The sequence below is a fragment of the Ambystoma mexicanum genome, chromosome 7q (genome assembly GCF_040938575.1).
Source record: "Ambystoma mexicanum isolate Mex_15411 chromosome 7q, UKY_AmexF1_1, whole genome shotgun sequence".
In the NCBI taxonomy this organism is placed as follows: Eukaryota; Metazoa; Chordata; class Amphibia; order Caudata; family Ambystomatidae; genus Ambystoma; species Ambystoma mexicanum.
The window spans coordinates 611843747-611868324 of NC_090941.1; the positions used below are offsets into that span (position 1 = coordinate 611843747).

At 44.1% G+C, this 24578-nt stretch overlaps 1 protein-coding gene across 5 annotated transcripts in view; it reads left to right on the forward strand.

Annotated features, from left to right (window-relative positions):
* DCLK1 (doublecortin like kinase 1) overlaps positions 1–24578 on the forward strand; it is a 1453755-nt gene that overhangs the window by 1350267 nt on the left and 78910 nt on the right. For all 5 annotated transcript variants that reach the window (XM_069640761.1, XM_069640762.1, XM_069640764.1 and 2 more), the window contains 2 exons: positions 2333–2413; positions 9897–10010. In XM_069640761.1, the coding sequence (XP_069496862.1) occupies positions 2333–2413; positions 9897–10010 (195 nt within the window). The remainder of the gene's footprint in view (positions 1–2332; positions 2414–9896; positions 10011–24578) is intronic.

Consider the following 24578-nt stretch of genomic DNA (forward strand, 5'->3'; position numbering starts at 1 on the left):
CATATTGTTTCAAGGTCATTTGAATTGTGTGAATTGGAACTTTGGGAAGGAAATCCTGAGTCCTGCCTTGGGGAAGGAAACCCTGAGACCTGAAAAAGACTATTGCAACCTAAATCCAAGGAAGGGGATTCTGACACTTTTTCTGTGCACAGCTATTTTATACTTGGGGAAGGGAGCTGAAAGAAAGCTGAGAGCTGGAAGAAGCTCAGAACTTTATGCTGGATACAGTTTTCTTTTTGTTTGCTGACATCCCAACACATTGTACAGTTACAGTTGTGTGAGGGCAAGTATAGAGTTTGGACACAGACAGATTCCTAAGTTGAACTCTTTGACTCAGACTTTCCTTAGTTGTATTTAGGTAGGGAAATCTCACCTTAACATAGGACTAGTTAGGCCTTTTTCCATCTTGTAATTTAAGCTAAGAGAATTGGTTGATTTTGAATTGGGAATCTGTCTGTGTCCTTCTTCATGATGCCTTCACAGTATCTAAAGTAAATCCTTCCCTGCTTCTCTTTTCCTTGACGTTGCCCATCGAAACAGCTCTCTTATCATCTCTGCCCACTTTACCCATACACTGCAATGCGCTCATAATGTAGCAGCTCACTTTCCTTTGGATGCTAACAAGATTGCATTCACCCTTTATTTCCTTTATTGTCTCTGCGTTCTTTACTTTCCTTTCTTCCAAACGACATCCCTTCTCTCCCCCAAGTAATCGTCCCTCCTCCTCCAACTATCCCTTTTCCACTCTCTTCTTCAAAAACACTTACACCCTAGGACTTTGCCCTCTGTGTCATCAGATCTAAAATCTGGAACTACCACTATCGCTAAGTTTGCACCATACAAGACCACCTAGCCATTAGAAAAGCAGAGAAGATGCGGCCCACCAATCACTAACTATTTCCGTTCTGCTTCAGTGCAAAGAGACGACCCAGAGAGTGCACGTTGTATTTTGTAAACATAAAAATAATGGTAATAATATTAATAACAATAAGAGTCGATATCATAATTCCAATCGTCAAAACAAGCTCACCTAGATCCAGGAGAGAGCCTTTGCTAGTCCTACGTGAGAAGACTAGAGCTGGGCCCAGAAACCTGGTTTCCTTTCTGATGTAGCAGAAAATATGTCCCTTGAAACATGTAGCAAGGCCTAGTTGAGTCTTCCATAGAAAACCTCTCTTAGGGATAGATCACCTGCCAGGGTTTCCAGAAAGGAATTACATGGCACAGTTGGAGGGTGTAGTGTGGGTATTTATATGCTGGGAATGTATGGATGTTCGCTCAGCTGTGAAGCAATGTAGCACTGTCCAGGTAGGGGACAAAGGAATAGGGTCCCTGAATATGGCGAGCAATAGAAGGATGTGCTGTTAAGGAGAGGATGCAGGGTAGGTAGGAGAAGGGAGGCCTAGTCTTGATTCATTTTTTGGTGGATCTGTGCTGTGATCCTGATGATGCTATATTCCTGTGACGCGCATTTCATCTGCCAACTGCACTATTGAGTCCCTGGTTCTCCATTAGGGATTCCCTCCCTTGACTTCTTCTTCTGCTGTGGGGAAGAAGCCACGTGTTTTCTCTTGTGATCCCCAAGAAGAGCACAAAGGTGGAAAGTGATCGAACATCAGCAGTTTTAGATGATTTTTAAGAAAAATAGACAATGCTGGTCTTGACATAAACACATGTGTACTGTGGCACAACTGAGCAATAGCGCCACCCTCGGTGGAAAGGTTACACGCTCATACCAATAGAATGTGTGGATTCTACATGTGTCTCTTTGGTACTGTAGATAATTGCAGCCCAAGTAAAACTCAAATTATAATTACAGATTGGAAACTCACCTGGGAGCACGATTTCCATACACAAATGGAGAGATTTGTGCAAAGACTAATTCAATCAAACTCAGTTAACTCAATGACACTGTGGGAAATGCAATTAATGAGCACGAAAGACAGCTAAAAATGCATGAATGTTGGATATATATATCAAGTATGTTTAAATCCGTGGGAATATTAACCGGTGGTGTTTCTTTGCTTCCGTTCTTCTGACATTATGCACTCCGCTGGAGTTCTAGTGTTTTAGTTCAGTTGATGCGTGGGTAGCACCAGCATCACTGTATGCGTGCCCTGCCTTTTTGGACTATGCAACGATTCTGGATGTCCCATGAAGGGTCTTGCATGAAATGATGAGCCATGCCACATGCATTGAAATGCAGGCTTGGAACCTGTGATGCAGCGGTCATTAGTGCACTGCATGCAGTGGCATCTTCAGGCATGGAAGCTGATGCCTGTGTCTTCCCTATGGCTGCGCCCTAACTTTCATCTCTGCTTCCCATTCACAGGAACTGATCACAATGATGCTGCTGGTAGACGTCAACCAGCGGTTCTCGGCCTTGCAAGTACTTGAACACCCCTGGGTTATTGTGAGTAACATTTGGGCTCCTTCAATGGTATGTGTTTGAAGTGTTTGTCTTGTCGAGGTTCGCTGCCAGACTGTGATGTTGAAAGGTATAGCAGATGTGAGCGTTAAGATCTGATGGAAGGTTCGAAACAAGCGCAATTGCCACAAAGTCATCCATCCGCGGAATCAGCTCCTCCTACCAGCAGTGCGGCGTGCAGTTCACTCTGCACATGCCCATTGGCCCTATGGTTTCTTCTTCCCCTGTGCTTCCCCCGGACGCTTTGTTGGGAGGGTTGAGACAAAATGTATGATTTGGTGTGCATGATATACAGTGTTTGGAAGTTAGCCTCTCATGCCTGTTTCTGAGTCCGCCCTTGAATAGCAATACTGATTGTTTCTGTGTTTGTAGGTGTGACGTGTTCTTCACCCTGAAAACTCTCTACTGTTTTTGGGCTGTTACACTTGTGTAGATGCAACTAGTCCGTGGTTTATTTATTTTATTTATTTATTGTTAGCTTGTTAGGGGCTTATGCAATACGAAAATACTGTTTCAAACTGTCCACAGGGTAGGGAGGGAGCGAAGGTGTGAAATACATTACAACACAATATTAAGAGCAGAGGGGCAAGAGGGAGAGGGACAAACCTACTATGCCTTTTGAGTATTCAGAACGTGCAAGTGCAGAAAGGAAGAGGGAGTAAGTGCTGTGGAGTCAGAGCTTGTGGGTGAGCCGTGGACAAAGTGCTAGGAATGTTGAGTGCTATACGGCCTGGGCCGCGGGAGTTGTAAGTGCAAGTCTCCAGAGCTGAGGTTGTGCAGATGTAAAGTGCTGTGGATAGACAGGAGCTGGTAAGAAGTGGTGTGGGAGGTCAAGGCTGCAAAGAGACATAAGGGCCAAGGACACTGATTCAGCAACTGTGGGGTTAACAGAGGCAAGAAGGAGGGAAGGAGGAGGAAAAGAGGAAAGTCTTAAGGAGTGTCTGGAATTTGAGAAGATCCTGCTCAAGGCGCAGGGGTAGGGGAGGATATTCCAAAGGAGGGAGCCTGCAGAGGAAAGTGAGCGACCCCTTGGCCCCTGTTTAGCAAAACACTTTACACACAAAGAGTTGGTGTCAGAGGAGCGAAGTGGTCTAGAGGGAGAGTATTTAGTGAGATAAAGTTGAAGATAGTGTGGTTCCCTGGCCCAGACAGCCTTGTGGATGATGCAGAGGGATTTGAATTTAATCTGTGCAGCAACCAGGAGCCAGTGAAGACATTTTAGCGCAGGAGAGATGCTGTTCCTTGGCTTACGGGGCTAAGGATAAGTCTTGCTGACCTATTCTAGATAAGCTGTATGGGGTTGCAGAGTGGAAGAAGGAAGATTCAAGAGGCTGTTACAGTATTCAAATCTAGAGAGAACCGGGTCTTTACTCATATTGAGCCTCTGAGGGAAAGTGAGAAAAGGTAGAATTCCTTTGAGAAGGAAGAACTGATAGTTGGACTTCTTTACAATGTCCTGAGTGTGAGGGAGGAAGATGAGAGAGGAGTCGAAGATGACTCCAAGGTTTCTGGCTTCAGTTGAAGGTGCAGGGGAAAAGTCCAAGGAGGAAGGCCAGAGTGAGAAGAAGAAGGAGGGAGCAGGTGTCCCAATGGGAAGGATCTCAGTTTTACATGCTTTGAGGCAGAGATCACTGGAGGCGCACCAGGGCTGAATTGCAGATAGGCAGTCAGGGATGATGGAGGGTGAAAGAGGGTCAGCAGGGAGTGTGAAGAAGAGCTGTGTATCTGCGTAACACTGGAAGTTGGAGAAGTAGGAGATGAGGCATGCAAGGAGAGCAAGGTAGATGTTAAAGAGCCATGGGGTGAGTATAGAGCCCTGGGGGACACCACAGGTGCAGATGAAAGTAGGACAGGGGAGAAGGGGTCCAGAATGACTTGGGAAGAGGGGTTAGTGAGGAAAGAGGACAGCCAATCCAGTGCCCATTCCGAGATACCAAGTCTATCATGGAGCCTTTGTATGAGGATGGAATGGGTAACTGTGTCAAGGGCAGAAGAGAGATCGAGAAGGATAAGGACAGCTGGGGAGTTGGAGTCCAGATATGCGATCAGTTCATCACGGGTGTTCAGAAGAGCAGTTTCCGTGCCTCTGGATGCTCGGAATCCAGATTGGTCTGGAGGTCACCAACAAGTTCAGTGTGAGAGTTAAGTTGGGGCAAGGCCAGCTTCTCAATTAGCTTCCCCAGGAAGGGGGTGATGGAGATGGAGATAGGGTGATAGCTGGCAGAGCAGGTAGGGTCAGAGGAAGGTTTTTTCAGGGGTGAGCGCACAAGGGAGTGCTTATGGAGGAGGGGAAAGATCCAGTCATAAAAGAGTGATTGCAGAAATCAGCGAGAGCAAGGGCAAGAGAGCTAATGTTATCATCAATGGTCCTGGATGAGCAAGGGCAGACCTGTTTAGAAGAGACCTTCATGGAGTGGACAACTCTGGTAACTTCCTCAGGTGTGACAGGAGAGAAGGAGGAAAAGGAGGAAGAAGGGGGAGGTGGATGTTTGGAGGGGGTGGAATAGGTTGTGAGGGAGTGTAGAAAGGATGGTCAGAATGTCCTGAGTTTTGGTGGCAAAGTGTGAGGCCAGTGCATTGCAGAGGGTCTGGGAAGGAGAAGGGGAGGAGGAGACTGAGGAGGGGTTGGCTAGTTCCCTGCAGATTTTGAAAAGTTCAGCCGCGTTATTGGATGCGCCTGAGACCCGTGCCTGAATGTGGGCTCTTTTCTTTGCACGGATGGTGAGTCTGTATTGCCTTTGGAGCAGGCGGCAAGCCAGTTTGTCAGAGGATGAGCCTGAGGTTAGCCACTTCCGTTCTGCTGCCCTGCACTTAGAGGCTGAGCTTGATATTCTAGTAGTCTGTCTCCCACCTTCTCCCTTAATGTAGCCTATGGTGGAGAGCAACGTGTGTAGCATACAGTGGGGGTCATTACGACCCGGGCGCAAAGGGATACCGGGCACCGGTAAGGACATCAGTGCCGGTAATCCCTTTGCGCCCTATTCCGAGGTCCCTTTGCGGGTCCTTCCCTTAACGCCTGGTTTTAGCAGGCGTTAAGGACGGAACCCGCAAAGGGATACCAGGGTCAATAAAGGTACCGTAATTTATGGTACAGTTATTGCCGCCTTCCCCCTTCCCATTGAGCCGTATGGAGGCTCAAATGGGGATTGACATTTTCAATGGGGACTTACTGGTCCCGCAAAGGTCGGACTAGACCGGTAAGTCCCCATTGAACAAGGGCGGACACGGTACCGGTAATGGTAGTCATGGTGCTAATAGCCAACCTCGGAATGAGGCCCAGTGACTTAGGGCCTAATTCATGGAACATTTAGCGCGGTGCAAAGTGACTTTGCACTGCCAACATACACACTGAACTGGGCCTAATTCACAAAGCAGTGCAAAGTGTATTTTTACAGACCAAAGTCACTTTGCACTGCAAAAGTGCTATTTGCACCGTGCTAAATGGGCCTAATTACATTTCAAAAGCACTGCTTTTGTGTCAATTAGACCCATTTAATGCAGTGCAAAGAGTGCTTTTACAGTGCAAAATGACTTTGCTCTGCAAAAATACACTTGTGAATTAGTCCAGGTTTAACGTGTTTGTTGGCAGTGCAAAGTCACTTTGCACCACGCTAAACATTCCATGAATTAGGTAATTGCTGTGACTTCTTGCAAAGATGGGAGGAGCAGAAAAACAGTTGCTGAGTGCACCGCTAGAGTATCAAGTAACTGTGTTGTGGTTTTCGCAGTGATTTATTGCCCATGTGGTGTTTTCATGGAGTTTTAGCATCCCTCGTTAAATGCTATTAACATACCAGTGACTAGGGGTTCTCAAGGGCAATCACATTGAAACCAAATTCAGTTCCTCTAGCACCCTACCTTTTATTGAATCTGGCACATCTGTGCCTATTTCCATCTGACATGCTATAACACACCGGATAATGTTGGCAATGAATTGGGTCAATGCAAATTATTTCATATTTCACAGTCATTGAGGAACAATGGGCACCCAGCTCTGAGGATCTATCCTATAGCTAGTGGCGCTACAAATATCAGTATGAGGAAGGCAAACCCTTAAACACTACCAGCATTATTAGGGCAGCCAATGAAGGAATTACTTCTTCAGGTTCGATCCGAGAAAGAACATATTGAACAATTGATGGATATAAAACAATAGGCAATCCGTATCTGCCATGATGTGAAGAAGTGAACAGTGCATTAATGGCCTGATTCACAGAGAGTTTTGGACCGGGATAGCGCCATTATAAAATACTTTTATGAACCACGCCCTAAATCTTTAAAGGCTGAAACTCGAAGGGAGATTGAAAATCGAAGAGTTGCAAGGGGTTGGCTGTCTCCCCACTAGGGCTCAAACGACCCCCATGCATGTTGGCACTGCCCAAATGATATCTCTGATTGACTGGGTGCACTGCACACCGGGCCCTCCCATCTTTTACTTTCTTCTATGAAGCAACATGCCAATATTACAGAATATTTAGTTGGCTAAGGAACTGAAAGACAATAGTTTAATTAGATATAATGTTCCCAAACACTCTGGCTGGGAACCTTGAGAGGCCCTCAAGCACAAGAACTTTGTGTGGCTAAATGCTCAAATTGGGTGAACCAGGTTTTTGTGGAGAAACGTCTGAGAAGAATTGGTGTCCCAGCGTGGTGCGCCCACACTGATTGCCTCATTGTCATATTCTGGAGGAAGAATCGACCAGAGTTCCTGCAGAAGCACAATGGCTGGCAACAGAAAGTATCCCGCCTTAACATTGTCAATTGGTCTATTTTCTCTTGTAGAGCTCCCTGCAAAATGTGACTTTTCCTCTCCTTCGCTACTGGCTACTGCAAATGTATGGATTTCCATCTTCCCAGCTAACTGCCGAAGGTGGATCATGTCCTCGCCCTGTGACATGGGGAACTCCTTGGCTTCACTGCACAGGGAGTGGACTGGACAGGCTTCCTGAAAGCATCACATGCTCACTCCAGGGCTACTGTAGACAGGGCATATTTAGATCTCCTTTGCTCTCGCTGTATGTCTTTTTTTATCTCTTTTTACCTCGATTTGTCTGACTTTGTGTCATTGGTGCACGGCTCTTGCGCTCGAGCCAGCAAACTATCAACTTTTTAGGATAACCGATCAATATGTAAATATGTAAATGATGTCCAGTTTGTGCTGGATATCGAGTTTGTTGTCGTTAAGCGCGAGAGCTGTGCACCCCTGGTCCATGTCTATTGGTCTCTATGCCCCCAGCCCTCTCACTTGCACTTTCTATCTTTCAATCCGTTAGTCTCTCTCTCTCGCTCTCTCTCTCTCACACACTTTGCTGTTCCCATGGTGATGCACTTTATTAAGAGTCTTACTTGCGCTTTTCCTCCTAGAACGTTTATCATCCTTTGTTGGGATCTTTAATTTAGTTTTGGCTTTCTTGATGGTGACTTTGTTGAAGCCCATGCGTTTGTGTCCTCAAAGGCGTAGCCGTTACACCTCCTTGCCTTGCTTCTGATCTCCAGGCACTGTTAGTCCCCAGATCCTCTGTAACATTAAAAACAAAAAACATGATAACCCTTTCTTTAAAACCATCTTTTCTGCCAAAACTGATGTCAGTTTCACCTCTAACAAAAAATACATTTACCATCATTCACTCCTCCCCTACTGAATTTCCTGTGTGAGTGGTGTCAAGTAACATGTCAATCACAGACATCTGATTCTTCCTTCACAGCTCAGGGGGAAATTGATTAATATTTCTAGATGCCCTCCCATGCCTTGCACCGGCCCTCCCTCCACCTAGCACCCTTTCTTCCCGCGACAACACAAGGCACCTACCTGGCATCCTGCCTCTCTTTCACGACACGCCCCGAAGGCAAACCCCCTACCTGGTGTCCCTTCCTCATATTCATGCCACCTTCGATGCAACACCCTTTAGTAATGTGAACCCACAAAGTCTCTGTGCTTTACAACTGTACTATCAAGACAGTAAGAACCAGAGTGAAAGAAAATACATCATCTGCTCTCCTGATGGCAGCCATTGTTTTCCACGGTTCTATGTCGTTTCATCAACAGCCTTTTTTATGAGTTTTTTAACGAATATTTTTCAACAAAAAAACTCATTGAAATTGATTCATTTTTATTTATTTTTGGGGGTTCCGCGCCAAACCCCATCCCCTATTGTTTTTTCTCAATTCCTGACCCCTCTCGCCCCTTATATGCCTACCACTATATTTTTCACTGAGTTGTTCCGTTGAAAGTTTTTCGTAATAAAGCTCATTGGAAAAAAGACTGTTGATGAAAGGACGTTGTACTGTTTTCCACAACGTGCAGATTCATGCACTTACCCCCTTTCTAATCACCCACTTTTCAAACATTTTAAGGGGCATGTTAAAGACCGTAGCCTCCCCCTCCTGCCCACGCACAGCTGCACCTGTAGCAATTTAACCATGATCATGTTTAAATACTAAAGAAGGAGACACTGGAACAGTTGGTCTTCCAGTGCAGGCGACTGCGGATCACTGCAGATGGAATGTTGTGTGGCAGCTCGGGAATGGGCTTCATGTCTCAAGCAGGAAATTGCCACACGTTGTGGCAAAGGCTGTGTTGGCAAGTGTGCTACGACACCAGTGCATTTCTCACAGGACTATGGGTCAAATCCCAAATGGGCTGGGAAGTTTTTGGGTTCACAGTCTTTTTTCTGGGAAACAGGCCTGCACAGACTGGGCCTCATTCCGAGTTGGGCGCAAAGGGACTACCAGCCCCGGTAAGGACACCGGTGCCGGTAAACCCTTTGTGCCCTATTCCGATGTTCCTTAGCGGGTCCCTCCTTTAACACCTGGTCTGATCAGGCATTATGGACGGGACCCGTTAAGGGACTTCAGAGCTAATAACGGTACCGCAAATTGCGGTACCGTTATTAGCTACTTCCCCATTCCCATTGAGCCCTATTGGGGCTCAATGGGAATGGGGAATGGATTTTTCAATGGGGACTTACCGGTCCCGCAAAGGTCGGACTACACACTGAACCAAGTCGGAGTCGGAACAGGTATGGGAGGTAGTCATGGCACAAATAGCGCCATGACTACCTCCATACTCGGAATGAGGGCCACTGCCTTTTACTCAAGCACTGGCTCGAAGACCAAGTCGAGCTGGAGCCACTAGTTTGGCTTGGAAGACCCAACCGTCGCTGGGCTCCCCCAGCTCTAGTAGGTGTGTATGAATGTGCTGTATTTTACATAGCACAACCGCGTCTTGCTGAATTTTCATGAGTTACTGACCCCCAAGGTGATAATTTTACAGAAGTGTTGGGTGATTGTGTGCCATCTGGCACGATTTTCGTCAGATTCCTTCCCCACACGGGATTTAGATAACACATTTAGAGGATAGTTAGATATGTATGAATGAATGCACAGGGTTGTGTATAGCGTGAAACGAGATGGTAGGCAATGGAGCGATGAACTGTGTACAATATTGCTGTCTGTTTCTATTTTGCAGGATGATGGACTCCCGGAGAACGAGCACCAGTTGTCAGTGGCCGGAAAGATAAAGAAGCACTTCAATACGGGCCCCAAACCCAACAGCACGGCAGCGGGAGTCTCCGTCATAGTAGTAAGCATCTGCAATATACAGTCATGCCGTGTAATGCAAGCTCATTGAAGCAGGGCCCGCAGAGGGCTCTGACGTAGGCAATAGGGTCGATACTTGCTTCGTCTTTAAGCAGAGTCGAGCTATGATTGGATACAAGAAATGGTGCCCCAGCAGGCATCTCTCCTCCTCTCGTACCCAATCAGATGATGCCCCTTGGGAGCCATACTGTCTCGCTTAGGACGCCGGATGTGATGTGCTCATTTACATTTACACAGCAGATCTCCCCTCACTGGGAAGGGAATGATATACTTTATATGGGGAACAGATCTCCCAGGAATCCCATTTGGGAGGCAACCCGACAGTGGCTTTAGAACACCAAATGTACACCTTGGCTCACAATGGTACAAAAAAAAGAGCAGGTAAAGGAAGCTGATCACTTCCTGCAAACACGTGTCTCTCAACAAATCACAGGGCCGCACCAAAGACAATAGGCCAATGGAAAGCTACGCACAGTTGTGGGCTGCACACCCTCCGTGAGAAGAGTAAGATGAGGTTTGGAAAAATAGTTGGAAGGTTGTCTCTTTCCACCTGTCCATCATCCACAGATTTGTGGTACAAAAAAAGACCTGGAAAAGACCTGGAGACCTTGCAATGCAAATACAGAGTTGTAGTGTTTTTTTCTATTTATCTGTGTGTGCACCTAAATGTTCTGTCAGTTGTGTGCTAACTGCGCTATGCACAGGCTCTCACACTGTGGAGTAGCTTTGGTGCTCCACACTAGCACCGCCTTGCAATTTTCTAGTGGAAAATATAAAGAAAAAGTGTACACAGAAAAGGAAACACCCAATCAAATAAAATATATTTCCGGTTATTTCATTTTAAAATTTAGAGTAGTCTGCTTTCTAGTTTAAGGCTAAATCTTTGATTATACAAGCCTAATTCATTTCTGGTTTTGAATATTCTTAACAAGAGTTTGATTTTCGTTTTGAAGTGAACTATTGGTATTTTTTAAGCCTTAAAGAAAGGGCAGTGAAAATAAAAACACAGCCTTTTCTGCTAGTGAAAATGCCCATTTAAAAAAGAGCATTTTACTGCCGCGCCAACCATCAAAAGATGAAGTGGCCCAATGTAATTGGCACATAACTGTCCACACACCATCCACTTATTAATTGCCCAATATCTGCATCTTTTTAGTTGTCAAATAGAACACACAGGCTATTTCCAAACATGACAAACAATCTGATTGGCCCTCGCCGGTCGTTACCAGCCCAACATGGACTTACCTGCTCCCATTACATGCGCCGAGTCCCCCAAAGTTCTTGCGCTTTCTCCAACTGCCCATCATGGAAAAGGAGAAGGGACGACGTGTACATGGCAGGTAGTCCCTTCTCCTTTCCCGTGGTGGCCACTTTCATTGTTTACTTTTTTTTAAACATCGTTTTCATGGCCACCATGGAAAGGGTCAAGGGACTACATGTTGTCCTTTTTCCCCGGGTTTCCTCACTGTTTCACAACTCAAGAGAAAATGCTATTAGTACCCTGGTGCAACGTGCCGGGGTACTAATAGCAATAGAACCCTCGAAGGGGCATAATTTCCCGTCCGTTAATGCCTCAGGGCTTATGTTGAAGCACTCGCTTTGCTCGGACTTGTATCTGACGCCCCAGGGCATTAACAGACCGGTAATGCCCCCCCACCCCTTGGATTCTACTGCTTTAATAAAACAGTTATCCTGCGGATCAGCACATAATGACATACATAACAGTCCGTAATATCTAAACCAATCAACTCATACACTTTTTTATAATGCAGACAAGGGTACATCCTCACTCTTCTCTGCATTAAATAAAAAGGGAGTGAGAAGGTGGTCATCAGAGATGGACAATTGTTCACTCCCTTCAGTTGCCCCGATACACAAAGCCTTTTTCCTGGAGGGATGGGAAGCACACTTCCCTGCACTACATGCACAAACATGTTTACGCGTCAAGAAAACACATGGGTGAAGGAAATAATGACAGTAAAATATAAAGGAAAAAGCTGAGCTTATCGGTCGCTGGACACTCCATAGGTGTGAACCCTAAATGCTGTCCTTATAGTGAAACCTATCACATAGTCTGATGGCCATTCAAGGACTTCACACCTTCAGACCGTAGGGGCTGTATTTGAGAACATAGGATACTCGCGACAGTTTCACAGACATCTTTGCCAATGGTAAGTCCCTAATGCCCCCTTTGACCTGAGCCATTGACAAATGATTTGGAACTATTAGCCCTGGTAAAGAGCTACACACCAGGCGTGGACTGGCCGTAGGGCAATGGAGACATGCAGAAGACTGAAGAGGCACTTTTGTGAGATAATGGGGGCAGTTTGGTGACTTGTGGAGCTGGTAGATTTTGACCAATGTTATTGACCCAACATTAAAATTATCCACTTGCCATCAGTTTTACCAGATATGTGCTTGCAGATACTACTCAAAGTTGGGCCACTTGGTTTTTAGGTGCACGGGGCTACTTTATGTCATGGTAGCTATGATTAGTTCTCGTCGGTAGATACATTTTGTTTCTATGGACAGAAAAATGAGCTCGCTCTGGCTTACTTTCCGCTTTGATACTAATGCAGCGCTGGCAAATGTAGCCAGGAATCATGTGGCACACGCATCGCCAGCTTGAGCCAATGCTTCCCTCAGACAATGAAATGCGCGGTTTAAGGAGCTCTCGTCTACTGGAGCGCTTTAGCCCATTTCCCCTAATCCCTCGAGCACATTTGGGAAAACCTATTATTTTTAATATGTGCACCTAGTCATGCAGTGTTCTGGGAGTTTATTTTTCTCTTCTTCACTGGGTTCTCAGCCGAGAGGATGGTTTCTTGGTCTGTTACTAATTTAGCTGATGTGGCTTGCACTGGGAGGGCTCCTCTTCTGCCGTTTATCTAATGCTTGCTGAGCAGTGTTTGGATATTTTTGTTGGCACCCATAGGTGCTGACGACAGAGGATGATTCTCCAATGAAACCGCAAGGCCGAGGCAAAATAGAGAGTAAACTTTGATGTCCTGCATGTTTTATAAGGGTTTATCCAATGATTTATAGTGGTACCGCTTCACTGTTATCGCAGGTTTAGTAGAGGATCTGGTTCCAGATTAACGCTGGAACCTGAAACTCTGGCAGTCAGAGTGCCCACGCGAGAGGTGCTCTGTCTTGTCTGCAGGCGCACCCTGAAATTTAGTGGACAAGGCCTTCACAGCGCTCGCTCATAGAAGCCACCTCCCCGCTCCCAGGAAAATACAAATGCAACTATCCAACTCCCAGTCTACGGGCAGACCACCATCTTGTATAATCTGTCATTTGCCGCAATGTCAGAAGCAAAACATAAATAAAACGGAAACCTGTTACTCGCCCTGTCCCCTGCCAGGGTCTTTCAACAAACGATCGCCATTTTCCAATGGTTCCTTTTCAAGCACAGTCAAAATAGATGATGTGTTAAAGGCTGTGATTCAGCGAATTGCTTTTTTTTTTGCACCTGCATCTGATACTTTTTTGCATACTCCCAAATCAGCTGTCATTTTCTAGACGTTGTAAACCGTGCATTGCCTTCCTGTTCACTATCAGTTTGTTTTCCTATTTTGAAGTCCTCCTTCGTTTAGGCGTCTTCAACCTTTGGCTCTCCAGTAACCTTTGGCTCTCTAGCTTTTCTGGACTACAATTCCCATAATCTCTCACCATTGACAATGCTGGAATTGTTGTAGTCCAAAACATTTGGAGATCTAAAGGTTGCAGACCCGTGGTTTAGAGCAAAGTGCTCATGGTATCTGCCATGGCAGAGGCTGCAAGGGAATGAGCAAATAATGACGCAGTCTGTAGTGGCGGTTTTTACCCAGGAGGTACATTGAAAATGAAGGGCGGCTCAATACTTGACTGAGTTTCCTAGGTGGTAGAAATCATGGTTCTAACTGTTACCACTGCATGAAAACCAATTTGCAAACACTTAGGCAGAGACTGGATAGGGGTCGTGCGGGATGACAAAAGAAAGGAGGCCGGTTACAAAGTCCTCCCAGTGTCCATCTTCTGCCTCGCCTTATTGCCTCGGTACTGCAGCGCAGATCACTGAGGCCTACGGTACAACACTGAGCAATGGCAAGTGGGTGAATGCATTGGACATGCCAGCGATGACCCACGTCCTTTAGTTCAGATCTTTCTCCGGGTGATGCGGTCGAAGGCCCTGTGACAGAAACCATCAGTGAAGTTTGAGTAGCCTGAGCTCTTTTGATTTGTATTAATACAATGATGCAGGTAGCTATGTCTCTGAAGCGGAGGTCTACAAACCAGACCCCCCGCCCCTTTCATAATGCACCAGGCTAGAAAAGCATAGTGCACACATTTACTGAGCGGTCCACAGACTCTTCCTAGGAACTGCATGGTGTTTTGGCAACATGCCAGACACAAAGTGATGTGTATTCTGTCCAGCAACAGTTGGAACTAACATTCTAGCATGCCAAGGTCTGCCTTTTAACTGTGTTGCAATCCTGACATTAAAGGAAACTATATAACTATGGGCACTAGCATATGTGGCAGATATGAAACCTAAATATAAGCAATGTTTGGTTATGACATGGTGATCTCTGGGACTCCACAGTTATATGAGCCAAAACCTATTGATGTGATTGTATTATCAATGTGGTTACTTGTGACCTTCCGTGTCTGAGTCTATTGTGTATTCACTGTCTTGGAATGGGTTGTAATCTCTCAGGGGGCAGGAGCTGCCTCCAGGGAGCATGGAGTAATCAGGTGCTCTGCCAGGCCAAAGGAAGTCACAAATGGGTGTTACGTAATAGGAACCAGTTGATGTAGGCAGGCAGAGGAAGGAGACACAGTTTAGTATCCCAGGAGAGGACTTTCCACTGGATGGGTGCCACAATCATGAAGATTCTTAGGGCTCTCCAACTTCCCATTTCCTTTCTTCATTTCCTAAAGACAAAGCCCTCTGGGTATGACATGACCAGTCAACAAGGTTCTGAAACGAAACAGAAGCCCCGATTGGTCTCCTTACAGAAGGCTAGAAGAGAACCAATACTCTGTCACCTTTTGCATATTAAATGGTGGGAGGCCCTCCCTTTAGTTGATTCATATTTGGGCGCCTGAAGAAGGATTTATCTGGAGCCTGGTTGGGGCTACAGTCTATTCCAAAGTCCCCTGCCACAGAGGTGAAGACAAGATTTCCAAAGAAGAGACAAAATCTTCTCTCTACCCATCCCAGAGGAATATTTGGGGTGACTGATGGTTGGACAAGACCTAGAGCAGCTGAGACAACAGGTAAGCAGGACCTGCTCACTGACAGTGACAGAACCCTGCAAGTGCTCCCTATGCCCGTCCTAGCTGGAAAGTGCAGAAGAAAGCACTTATTGTGTCTCTGGAGACCATGGATGAGACTCCCACTGGCACTTATAAGTCAAGCACCAGCTCTGGACCCTGTTTCCAGCTTCAATATGTTTTCAAGCCAGCTTGATAATTTCAAGATGCTTTCAGATCTGCTGCAAGCACTCGCTGCCTTTGGCAAGTGCCACTTTGCTGTGGAGCCGTTGAGCCTCTGACTCAACACATCAAGTGTCCCTGCTTCAGCGTTTTTGATCTAGCCACCTTTGATGCACCACATCGCAGCATGTTACCCATTAGAACGACTGTACCGATTCAAGACACTGACTCGACCCATCACCACTTTGTTTCTTCATCCAAATTCGGGACAATCACCATCACAGGACTGCACTGCATTGTTGGACAATCTCAGCACTGACTCGACCATACTGACCACCATGATCCAGTTGGAATCAACACCTTGAAACGTCTCAGCGCCAACTCGACCCATTTAAAGTGCCTAGAACTCAGAATGACACATTATTTGAAAGTCTGCATTCTCTCTGCTTTCACTGGCAGGGTGTCTTATTAGTGTTTTTAATGGTTGTGTGTATTTTCTAGTTTAATTAAAGAATTCTATTATTATAGAATTTTGGTTGGGCATTCTTTTTTTTGTGCTACCCCAATACTATTGCTGTTTTGCTTTCTACTGTTCCATCTCACATCCCTCCTAAAAAAGTATAGCCTGACCTCGGCCTGTGCTACCTAAGAGGCACTTTGCCTTTTTTACCTGCTGGTTTGGTAGAAGTGTGGTGCTGAGTAGGATATTTTATTCACAACATATTTCTCTACTCCTGCTGGGCAATTGTCATTTCATCACAGTCTCCAACCAAAGGTCAAATCTTTAGCCTCTTCATCTACAGCAAATGTATCATTGATCAAGAAGCCTCTCAATATTGTAAATGACCATGACAGTGATGCTCTGCCAGGCTCACACCAGGAGGTTTCCTTTTTATTTAAACAATAATGCCACATTCCGAGGGCATTACCACATAGTAATGGCCCCTTGCTCTTCTAATGGAGGTTACTCTTCCTGAGATGACCCTCACCACAAAATTGGTGTCTATCGCCCTTGGACATGTGATAGAAATATATCTTAAGAAAGTAGGACATGTTTACCTTAAGGGATCCCACAGAGGAGTGATCCTCTGTTTTATGCTGAACAGCGGTTGGTGTCAGCTTACGACCCGTCCTGCCCATAGCCGCATCTTCATCATAATATGTCAGCAGATGCTCCAATCCTGAGAGGGAAGAACTCATCCAACAGGCGTATCTAGTTCAGAAGGTTTACAAACACCAGATTATGAACCTAAAATAGCTCTAATTGTTGCTGTTTCATCACTTTGCCAGTTATCATCACACATAGCACATGTGTATTTTTCAGCAAACTTCTGTACTGATAGATTGGGTACTATATAGTACTTGTTCAGTTTCAAAGAGATGGTGCCCAGGAACAGGCACACCAGTAGAGGACATGCTGTCTTGCCACAGTAAAGAAAGCAGCCATACATGCCATCCACAGAACTAGCTGCACCCTCCAATGTGGATTCAAAAGAATTTAAATACTGTTAAATGACTAAACCAGGACAGGAGGCCCTTCCAGTCACATGCTTCCTTCTCTGATCTCACAGTTATATTTTGTAATTATTATTACTTTTTTGTTATTGTATTTGGTTTGAAAAAAAGGTAATCAAAACCAATTCAAAACTTTACAATGTCGCGGTTTATTATGCGGTCAAACTCACTACAACGCAAAATGGCACACAATAAAGCACTTTTATTTTATTTTAGGTTCAATTTGTTGAGGCCTCCAACACGTCTCGCACCCAACCCCAACAAATACCCTGTGTCACCAACAGACTATGAACCAGGCCGGTGTGTAGTAAACAAAAAGATATATATTTATTTATTTAATAGTTGACACAATGCTAACATCAGCCAAAATCACAAATATAATTTGGTTATATAAAACAACACAGGTGAAATTTTGAAACATGCAATAACAACTTACACCAGATTGAATTTCGATTTAACCAATTAAACACATTTGCAATACAATACAAAATCCACAGAACTGACTTAATTTGCAACAATACATTTCTCCCAGCCACCCTACCTCTAGAACTCAATCAAATATGACCCCTTTGATTGAAAGGCAAGGTGCAAGGAGTGCAAGCACAATGGAAAAATAATTTTGCTGCTGATTTAAAAAGGTGCTGTTTGGGAAAGGAATTCAATGGGAAAAATCGTTTTGGGCTTATTTAAAAGGCAAGGTTGGGAAAATGGAACTCAAATGAAAATCGTTTTTCAACACACTTGAAAATAAAAGGCAGGACTTGATAACTTGGGGTCAGAGAAAAATGGAAACCAGAAGGGAAATTTAGTTTTTGGACACACAGACAGATGAGATGCAATAGTTTGTAATTGTGATATAAAAGGTATGACGAAATTTCGTTTTTGCACCCTCCACACTGACTTGAAAGGTGGTGCTTTGTGGATTACCTCCTTTTGGGATTGTGGACACCCCCACTAACCCACCATTTCTATGTGAAAGTCAAGGATTTCAGGAACATACTAGGCATGAGCTATTGTTAGTGGCGAATTCTAACAACCATCATCCCGTGATTTTCTATTTGGGAATTCCTTGCTTTACTTTAATCAAATGTACTAAGGGTCTACACAGTTTCCCCCTTCCCACACTTTAATGTAAAGGTTTAAGGATGGCTGATCCCAACACAATGCAATTTCAACAGAGAGGGTGGTTTTCTATGGGGAAATGAGTTTGAGTGAGATTTAATAATTTGTGCGAAGGGCCTATCCAGTTGCATCCTCCTCTCCCCACTAATGGAAAGGGATAAGTCAAGAATCTCCCCCCTCCACCCCATGATTGATGGCTTTTGGGATATCTACTTACATGGGAGGCTTTGGTCAGGGAAAACAGCAGGGCTCCTCTGAGGACAGCACAGGTCTGGTCAAGGGCTTTCAGTCAGGGATTTTCTCCTGCACCCAGACTCCTTCTGCTCCTCTGGTGTAGGTCCCAGCTAGCTTCTCTATGTCCCAGCCACTGTCTCCAATGCAAGGATTGAGGCCTCTCTGCTAGTTGTTCCTCGCAAGAGTCCAGCAGCAGCTCTGTCCCAGAATAATTCACAAAAAGCCCAGTTCTGATGCAAACCTGCCCTTTTCCATGGCTAGTGACACAGCAACCTTGTCATGATACCCACTGTCAGGATTGGCTAGGATGCTCCCTTCACCTCCCACCAAAACACCCACTGGCTGCTGTTAGGACCAGAAGTTGGGAGATATGTGTGATGTAGGCTGAGGGAGGGGAATAGATATATAATTTCAAATTGACAAGGATTCCTGCATCTTTTGTTCAGAAAAATCTCATACTGTAATAAATCACTGGGTCTTTAAAATAACCCTATGATGATGCATGTGTATGAGTTCTATATTTTACGGCAAATCGGACCATGCTAATTTTACTTGGTCCCGCCCTTCCTGAGCGGAGTTACTGTTTTTCTTGATTTCCTCATAGACCGTACTATTATGACACTTTATCATACAAATGTTAATTTGTCCTTCACCCTCACACCAACTTTCAAATCTCTCGTAATCATGGGAAGGCCCGTATCAAATTGTTCTTAATAACGTCTGTTAAGTTTATCACACAAAAATCATTTTAGCATGGTTCAAAGGATATTTAGGTCACCTTTAATAAAAGTCTGGAAAGGGCTTGCAATCTTTATGCAACAAAATGTATTCTTCTATTAATTAAACCCCTGCCTCACAAACCTCACTCACTTTCCTAGCCCCCACTTTTTCCTTAGGTTTCGATTTCCAAATACACCTACAGGGCATGTGGCTTTTAGCACATGTTGATTCTAGCTCTCCTCAAGAGCTTCAAAACACTCTGTTTCAGGCTTAATTAACTTTTTTATGGGAAGACCTGACCCTAGGTCACTTCTGCAGGACATGTTATCAGCAACTAATTGACAACCAGACTTTCTTTCTCCTAGAGAGCCCAAACCAACAGGTCATGGGTCACAGTTTCGTTTCAGTGCAAATTCACCTCTGAATTCAGGCTTCTCAAAGTACAGCTTTAGATCAACCAAAGGTTTTTACATTTTGACATTTTGCATGGCATTGTGTTTACACAGTTGCATAATAAATTATATTTAAACCTGTTGTTTATAACATAGTTTTTGCTTCCACAATATTAACCCCGAGGTACATTCAGAATTTCCCCAAACAGGCCGGTTAACAGACAGTACCAGTGTTCCGTTATGAAAAATGAAATAAGCCTTTCCATTAAATGTCATTTTGGCTGTTGAAAATAAATGCTGTTTTCCATTGTGTGAAATGTCATAGACTCGGTTTCACCTTTGAATAAATAACTTTGAAGGAGTTATTCAAAATTCTTAAAGAACTAGAATCCCCCTCCTCCATCCCCGATACACGCAGTAAGGACAGTACGTGGTGCGACAACATTCAAAAAGCTCTCCTTACTAAAATATCTATTTTACAGTCTAAAATCAATGCTCAGCAAAACTGCCTACAAACCATCTCCCAAACTAAATTCTCGACTATTAAGACTAAAATCTCCACATTCACTCATACACTTTTTAGTTTTGCTCCTCTTAACATCCCAGAGGTAGAAATCATCATTAGTAAATTGAAACCTTCCAATTGTCAGGGTGACTCCTGCCCTGCCCCTATCATTAAGGAATCTGCGCATAAACTTGCCCCTTTCATCACCGCCTTTATCAATTCCTCATTTCACTCGGGCACAGTCCCTGACAACCTCAAGGATGCTTGGGTCATCCGGTTGCTAAAAGGCGCTTTATAAATCAATAAATACAAATACAAACCTACCCTTGACCCTAGTATACCCACCAATTACAGGCCCATCACTACGGTCCCATTCTTACTGAAAATCTTGGATAGGGCAGCGTATCTACAGATTCAGAAGTACTTAGAAACCAACAATCTACTATGCATAAGACAAGCTGGTTTTTGACCTAAGCACAGGACGGAAACAGCCCTATTAGATCTCAAAACTCAAATTGAGGACGTAAAAGACAATGGCAAAATGGCCTTATTATTACTCCTCGACTTATCGGCAGCCTTTAACTTGGTAAACCACCAAATCCTCTGTCGTCACTTGAAATCAGCTGCCCACTTCTCTGAGAAAGTCACCAAATGGATTATTTCCTTGCTGGACAATAGAAACATGAGGGTATTCTCACCTACTGTATCAGTTGAGCCTACTACAGTGCCGTGTGGGGTGCTTCAAGGCTCTTGCGTCTCACCAACGCTTTATAATGTTTTCACCAAACCTCTGTTCGATGTACTTGATTATCTGGGTGTCACTTATACCAACTACGCCGACGACACCCAGATATTCATTCCCATCACAGGTGATTACAAGGTGGACTCAAAAGCACTGAACGATATCTATCAAGTCATTCAAGCCTGGATGGCCCAGCATGAGCTATGTCTCAATGATGACAAGACAGAGCTTCTCATCCTGGGCTCCCAACATCGGCTGAATAGACTTGACCCATCATTCAAAAACTTCAACATTGACGGCAATTCCATTAAAGTTTCTACCGACACCAAAACATTAGGAATCTATCTAGATTCCACATTATCACTCAATAGAGAAACTAACACTGTTGTCTCTGCCTCCGCTTACACATGCAAGCTTATTACAGCATGCCGCCCCTTCCTAACCACACAGAATTGCATTACTCTGGCCAGGACATTGGTTAGGTCCAAACTCGACCACTGCGATGCCTTATATCTAGGGACCAACCAACGTAACCTAAATAAACTCCAGGTTATCCATAATAACTCCATCAGAGCTGCCCTCAACATCACCAGATCCTCACACATCTCCGAAACAAGGAGAAGTCTACACTGGCTTTCAGTAACACAAAGAATATCTTTGAAATCTCTCGCCCTCCACACAAATGTTTGAACAATCAGGCTCCCAGCTACCTAGCTTCGCGTTCCTCTCAGTACTCGCCTAACCGGTTACTCAGATCAGCCGAAACACACTGCTTGACCATCCCTAAATACAAACTGCAGAAAGCAGGCGGTGCAAGCTTCCCAGTCCTTGCCTCCAAACTATGGAACTCGCTTCCATTAACCATCAGATCCGAATCCTCTCCGTCCCTATTCAAACAAAAAACCAAACTCTGGTTTTCCTCCATACAAGACTAAACTCCTTCATCACCTCCACCTCAGGAATTCAGCTCGCTACCTTCCCTAAGCTTGTAATTAAATTCTTGTAATTAAATTCTACATGCTAACTGTGGATAATGTTATATATTATATATTGCTTATAATGCTATTGCATATATAGTGCTCACCCTGACATTGTTAGGTTCTTATTTTGTATATCGTGTTTACTATGTATTGTATATATAATGCCTTTCCTCCTATCACGACTCTCTTCTTCACTGTAAACCTATGTACATTTCCCAGTACGATTCTATGAAACCTTCACACTGTAACTGTTTATTCTGTACCAATGTTGTACCAATGTCCTGTTCCAAGATATGCGCCCGGATGCCTTTGGGCTTGGTGCGCTATACAAATAAAATAAATACAAATACCTGGATTCCTGAATCACAGTCTCATGTTGCATGAAGATTTTGTATGCACTTCTATCTGTCTCTTCAAGTAGAAAGTGTAGCTTTTCATATTTTATGAAAATAGCATTTTCAGCCACATGTATCTTTTGCCATGCAGTGGGCACATCTAGCAAATTTTTCCGGCACATTTTCCTTCACTTGAGGGCCTGTTCATTTTGGTAAAGTGTAAAGAGGCCCATTTCTGTTCATGTCCTAGGCCTGAAGTCAGAAAATAAGTGTGTTGGCACTGGCCTGCTTTTTCCAACGGGTAGCACCAGTCAGCTTCACTCTTAAATAATTACCTGGCCTGGTCTTTTTATTTCCGACATTGAGGGGCTATATTTTACCCCACACGAATCTAAAATCCCACAACTAAATCAACTTTGAAATTTACAACACTAAAAGAGAGACAAAAGTAGAAAAACTTTCCCTAACATTAAAAACAGGTAAAAAGTAAAGAAAAAACTATAAATCTGAAAATAAACTGTCAAGATGTGAAACAAGAAGCACAATGGCATAAAATAGATACAACATCAATACATACAATGTTCTTCAATCAGTTTACATTGTGGGTACCAGTATCAACACAGTTTACCGTGCTTTGGATATCTCACCACTGACAAAATCATAGGGTTCGATCCTCCTTTCAACGTGGACAACCATAACTTTTCAATATCAACCCTTTGCAAATTTGGAAGACATTTCCCAAAGAATATTATTCTACATTTTAACAACGTGGGCCATTCAACTAAAAGATGTTTTAGGTTTTCTACTTTCCCTCATTTTAATTTTAATTTTTCAAAACGTTATTTATCATATCCATTGCCAGGGCACATATAACAACAGATACAAGATAGGCATATCCACATTTGGTTATTTCAGGTACATTTCCCGCTATATCTGGTTGATCTGAGTTTTGGAGCAGTCGCATCTTGGTAATGGTATTTCATTTTTTGCAAAACTGGCACATTGATTGCCCCAAGGCCACTTTATTCCTAATACTCAAACTTGTGTTTAACACATTGAGCCGGAACCTCATGAAGCCATTCCTATGCCTGGCATCAGGGAGGCTATAAGCATATTGCTTTGCTGATCCGGCTTTCTTCACAATTTCCGTCACATGCCCATAGAGTCAGTGTTTGCGCAAACAGTCTCGTTTTAATCCAATCAGTCATACAGATCAGTAACTTAACCCTGATAGGGTTCAACAGTGGCAGCTTTGTGGATGAATCAATAACTTCTTACATATTCTGATATTACTTCAGAAATTCTCCCAGTGAATGATTCTCCCATCGAGAGCCTGCCTTACCCGTTAGCGTATACAAGTCCTCTTTAGAGCAGAGAAGTTTCCTAAAGAGCGCCAACTGGCACCAAACAACTCGACTCTTCAGGGACTGGAGGCCTAGTTCCCAGCGAAAGGGCACTAATGAAATACATTTCGGCAGCCATTATAAAGTATGCCTCCATATCTGTTATTCAATGCAATCTAGATCATCCAGCTCAAGGCTAGGTAGTACCTCCAAGCCATACAACAGCTTCTGGACCACCTTCCCTTTGTAATTAGGGCTGTGCTGAATAGCATATTTAGTATTCGGCCGAATACCGAATAGTTTGTGAACTATTCGGCTGAAGCCGAATATGAAGCCGAATAGTTGCTTTAATTAATATATCATGTTCCAAACTTTAAAAAACAAACTTATTAAAAAAGCACAATTTTAAATGCATTATATACTTGTATTTCTCTTCATTATAATCAATGCAGCATCTTTATTTAAAGTATAAAAGCCAGAAAAAAAAAATCAGATTTAACCTTTATTGTCTGATTGTAGGTGTAGGGTGTTTTCTCTCTCAGTGGTCTTGGGAGGTGGGACTATTAGGGATGGACAAGCAGAATTCCAGGTAGGGGATTTGTGTTGTTGAGGTTGGAGGTGGAATGCCATGTATGGTATTTGTGTAAGGGGTTTGCAGACCCCAAGTAGGAAGTTTGTGGAGGTGTTGGGGAGGCAGGATGCAAGTAGTGGGAGCTTGTATTGTATGCCGGCAGAGTGTCAGTAATGGTGTCTTTGGTTCCAATACCTGCATGATCATTTTGCTGGTTCAACCCACATTTGCCATTTGGAGCAAAGCCAGACTCAAGTCTTGGCCCAACTTGGCCCATCCCAGGAATTCTCTGGCTTTCCCAACTCTACATCCTACAAATACCTCCAACAGAGCATAGCTCTCTGACTGTCTCATACAGAGTCCTCACACCTATCTTTACCTGCTGTCACACACTGGCCCACTTTGGAACTGGAGAGATTACCCAACATAAATTCCTCTGAGAGGTCTGTTATGTCAGGCAAAGTAATATGCCCCCACCCAACCGAGCGCTACTAGTCTCCACTACCTATTGTGAATTCTTAATGTTTCTCTATGGGCATGGCCCATAGGAACAAATGCTGCTCACCTTTCACTTATCCTCACCACTCCTTCTCACCAATAAACAAACAAATGCACCTTATCATTCCTGATAAAATATCAGATAATGTTCAACTCAGGACTCCAGTCAT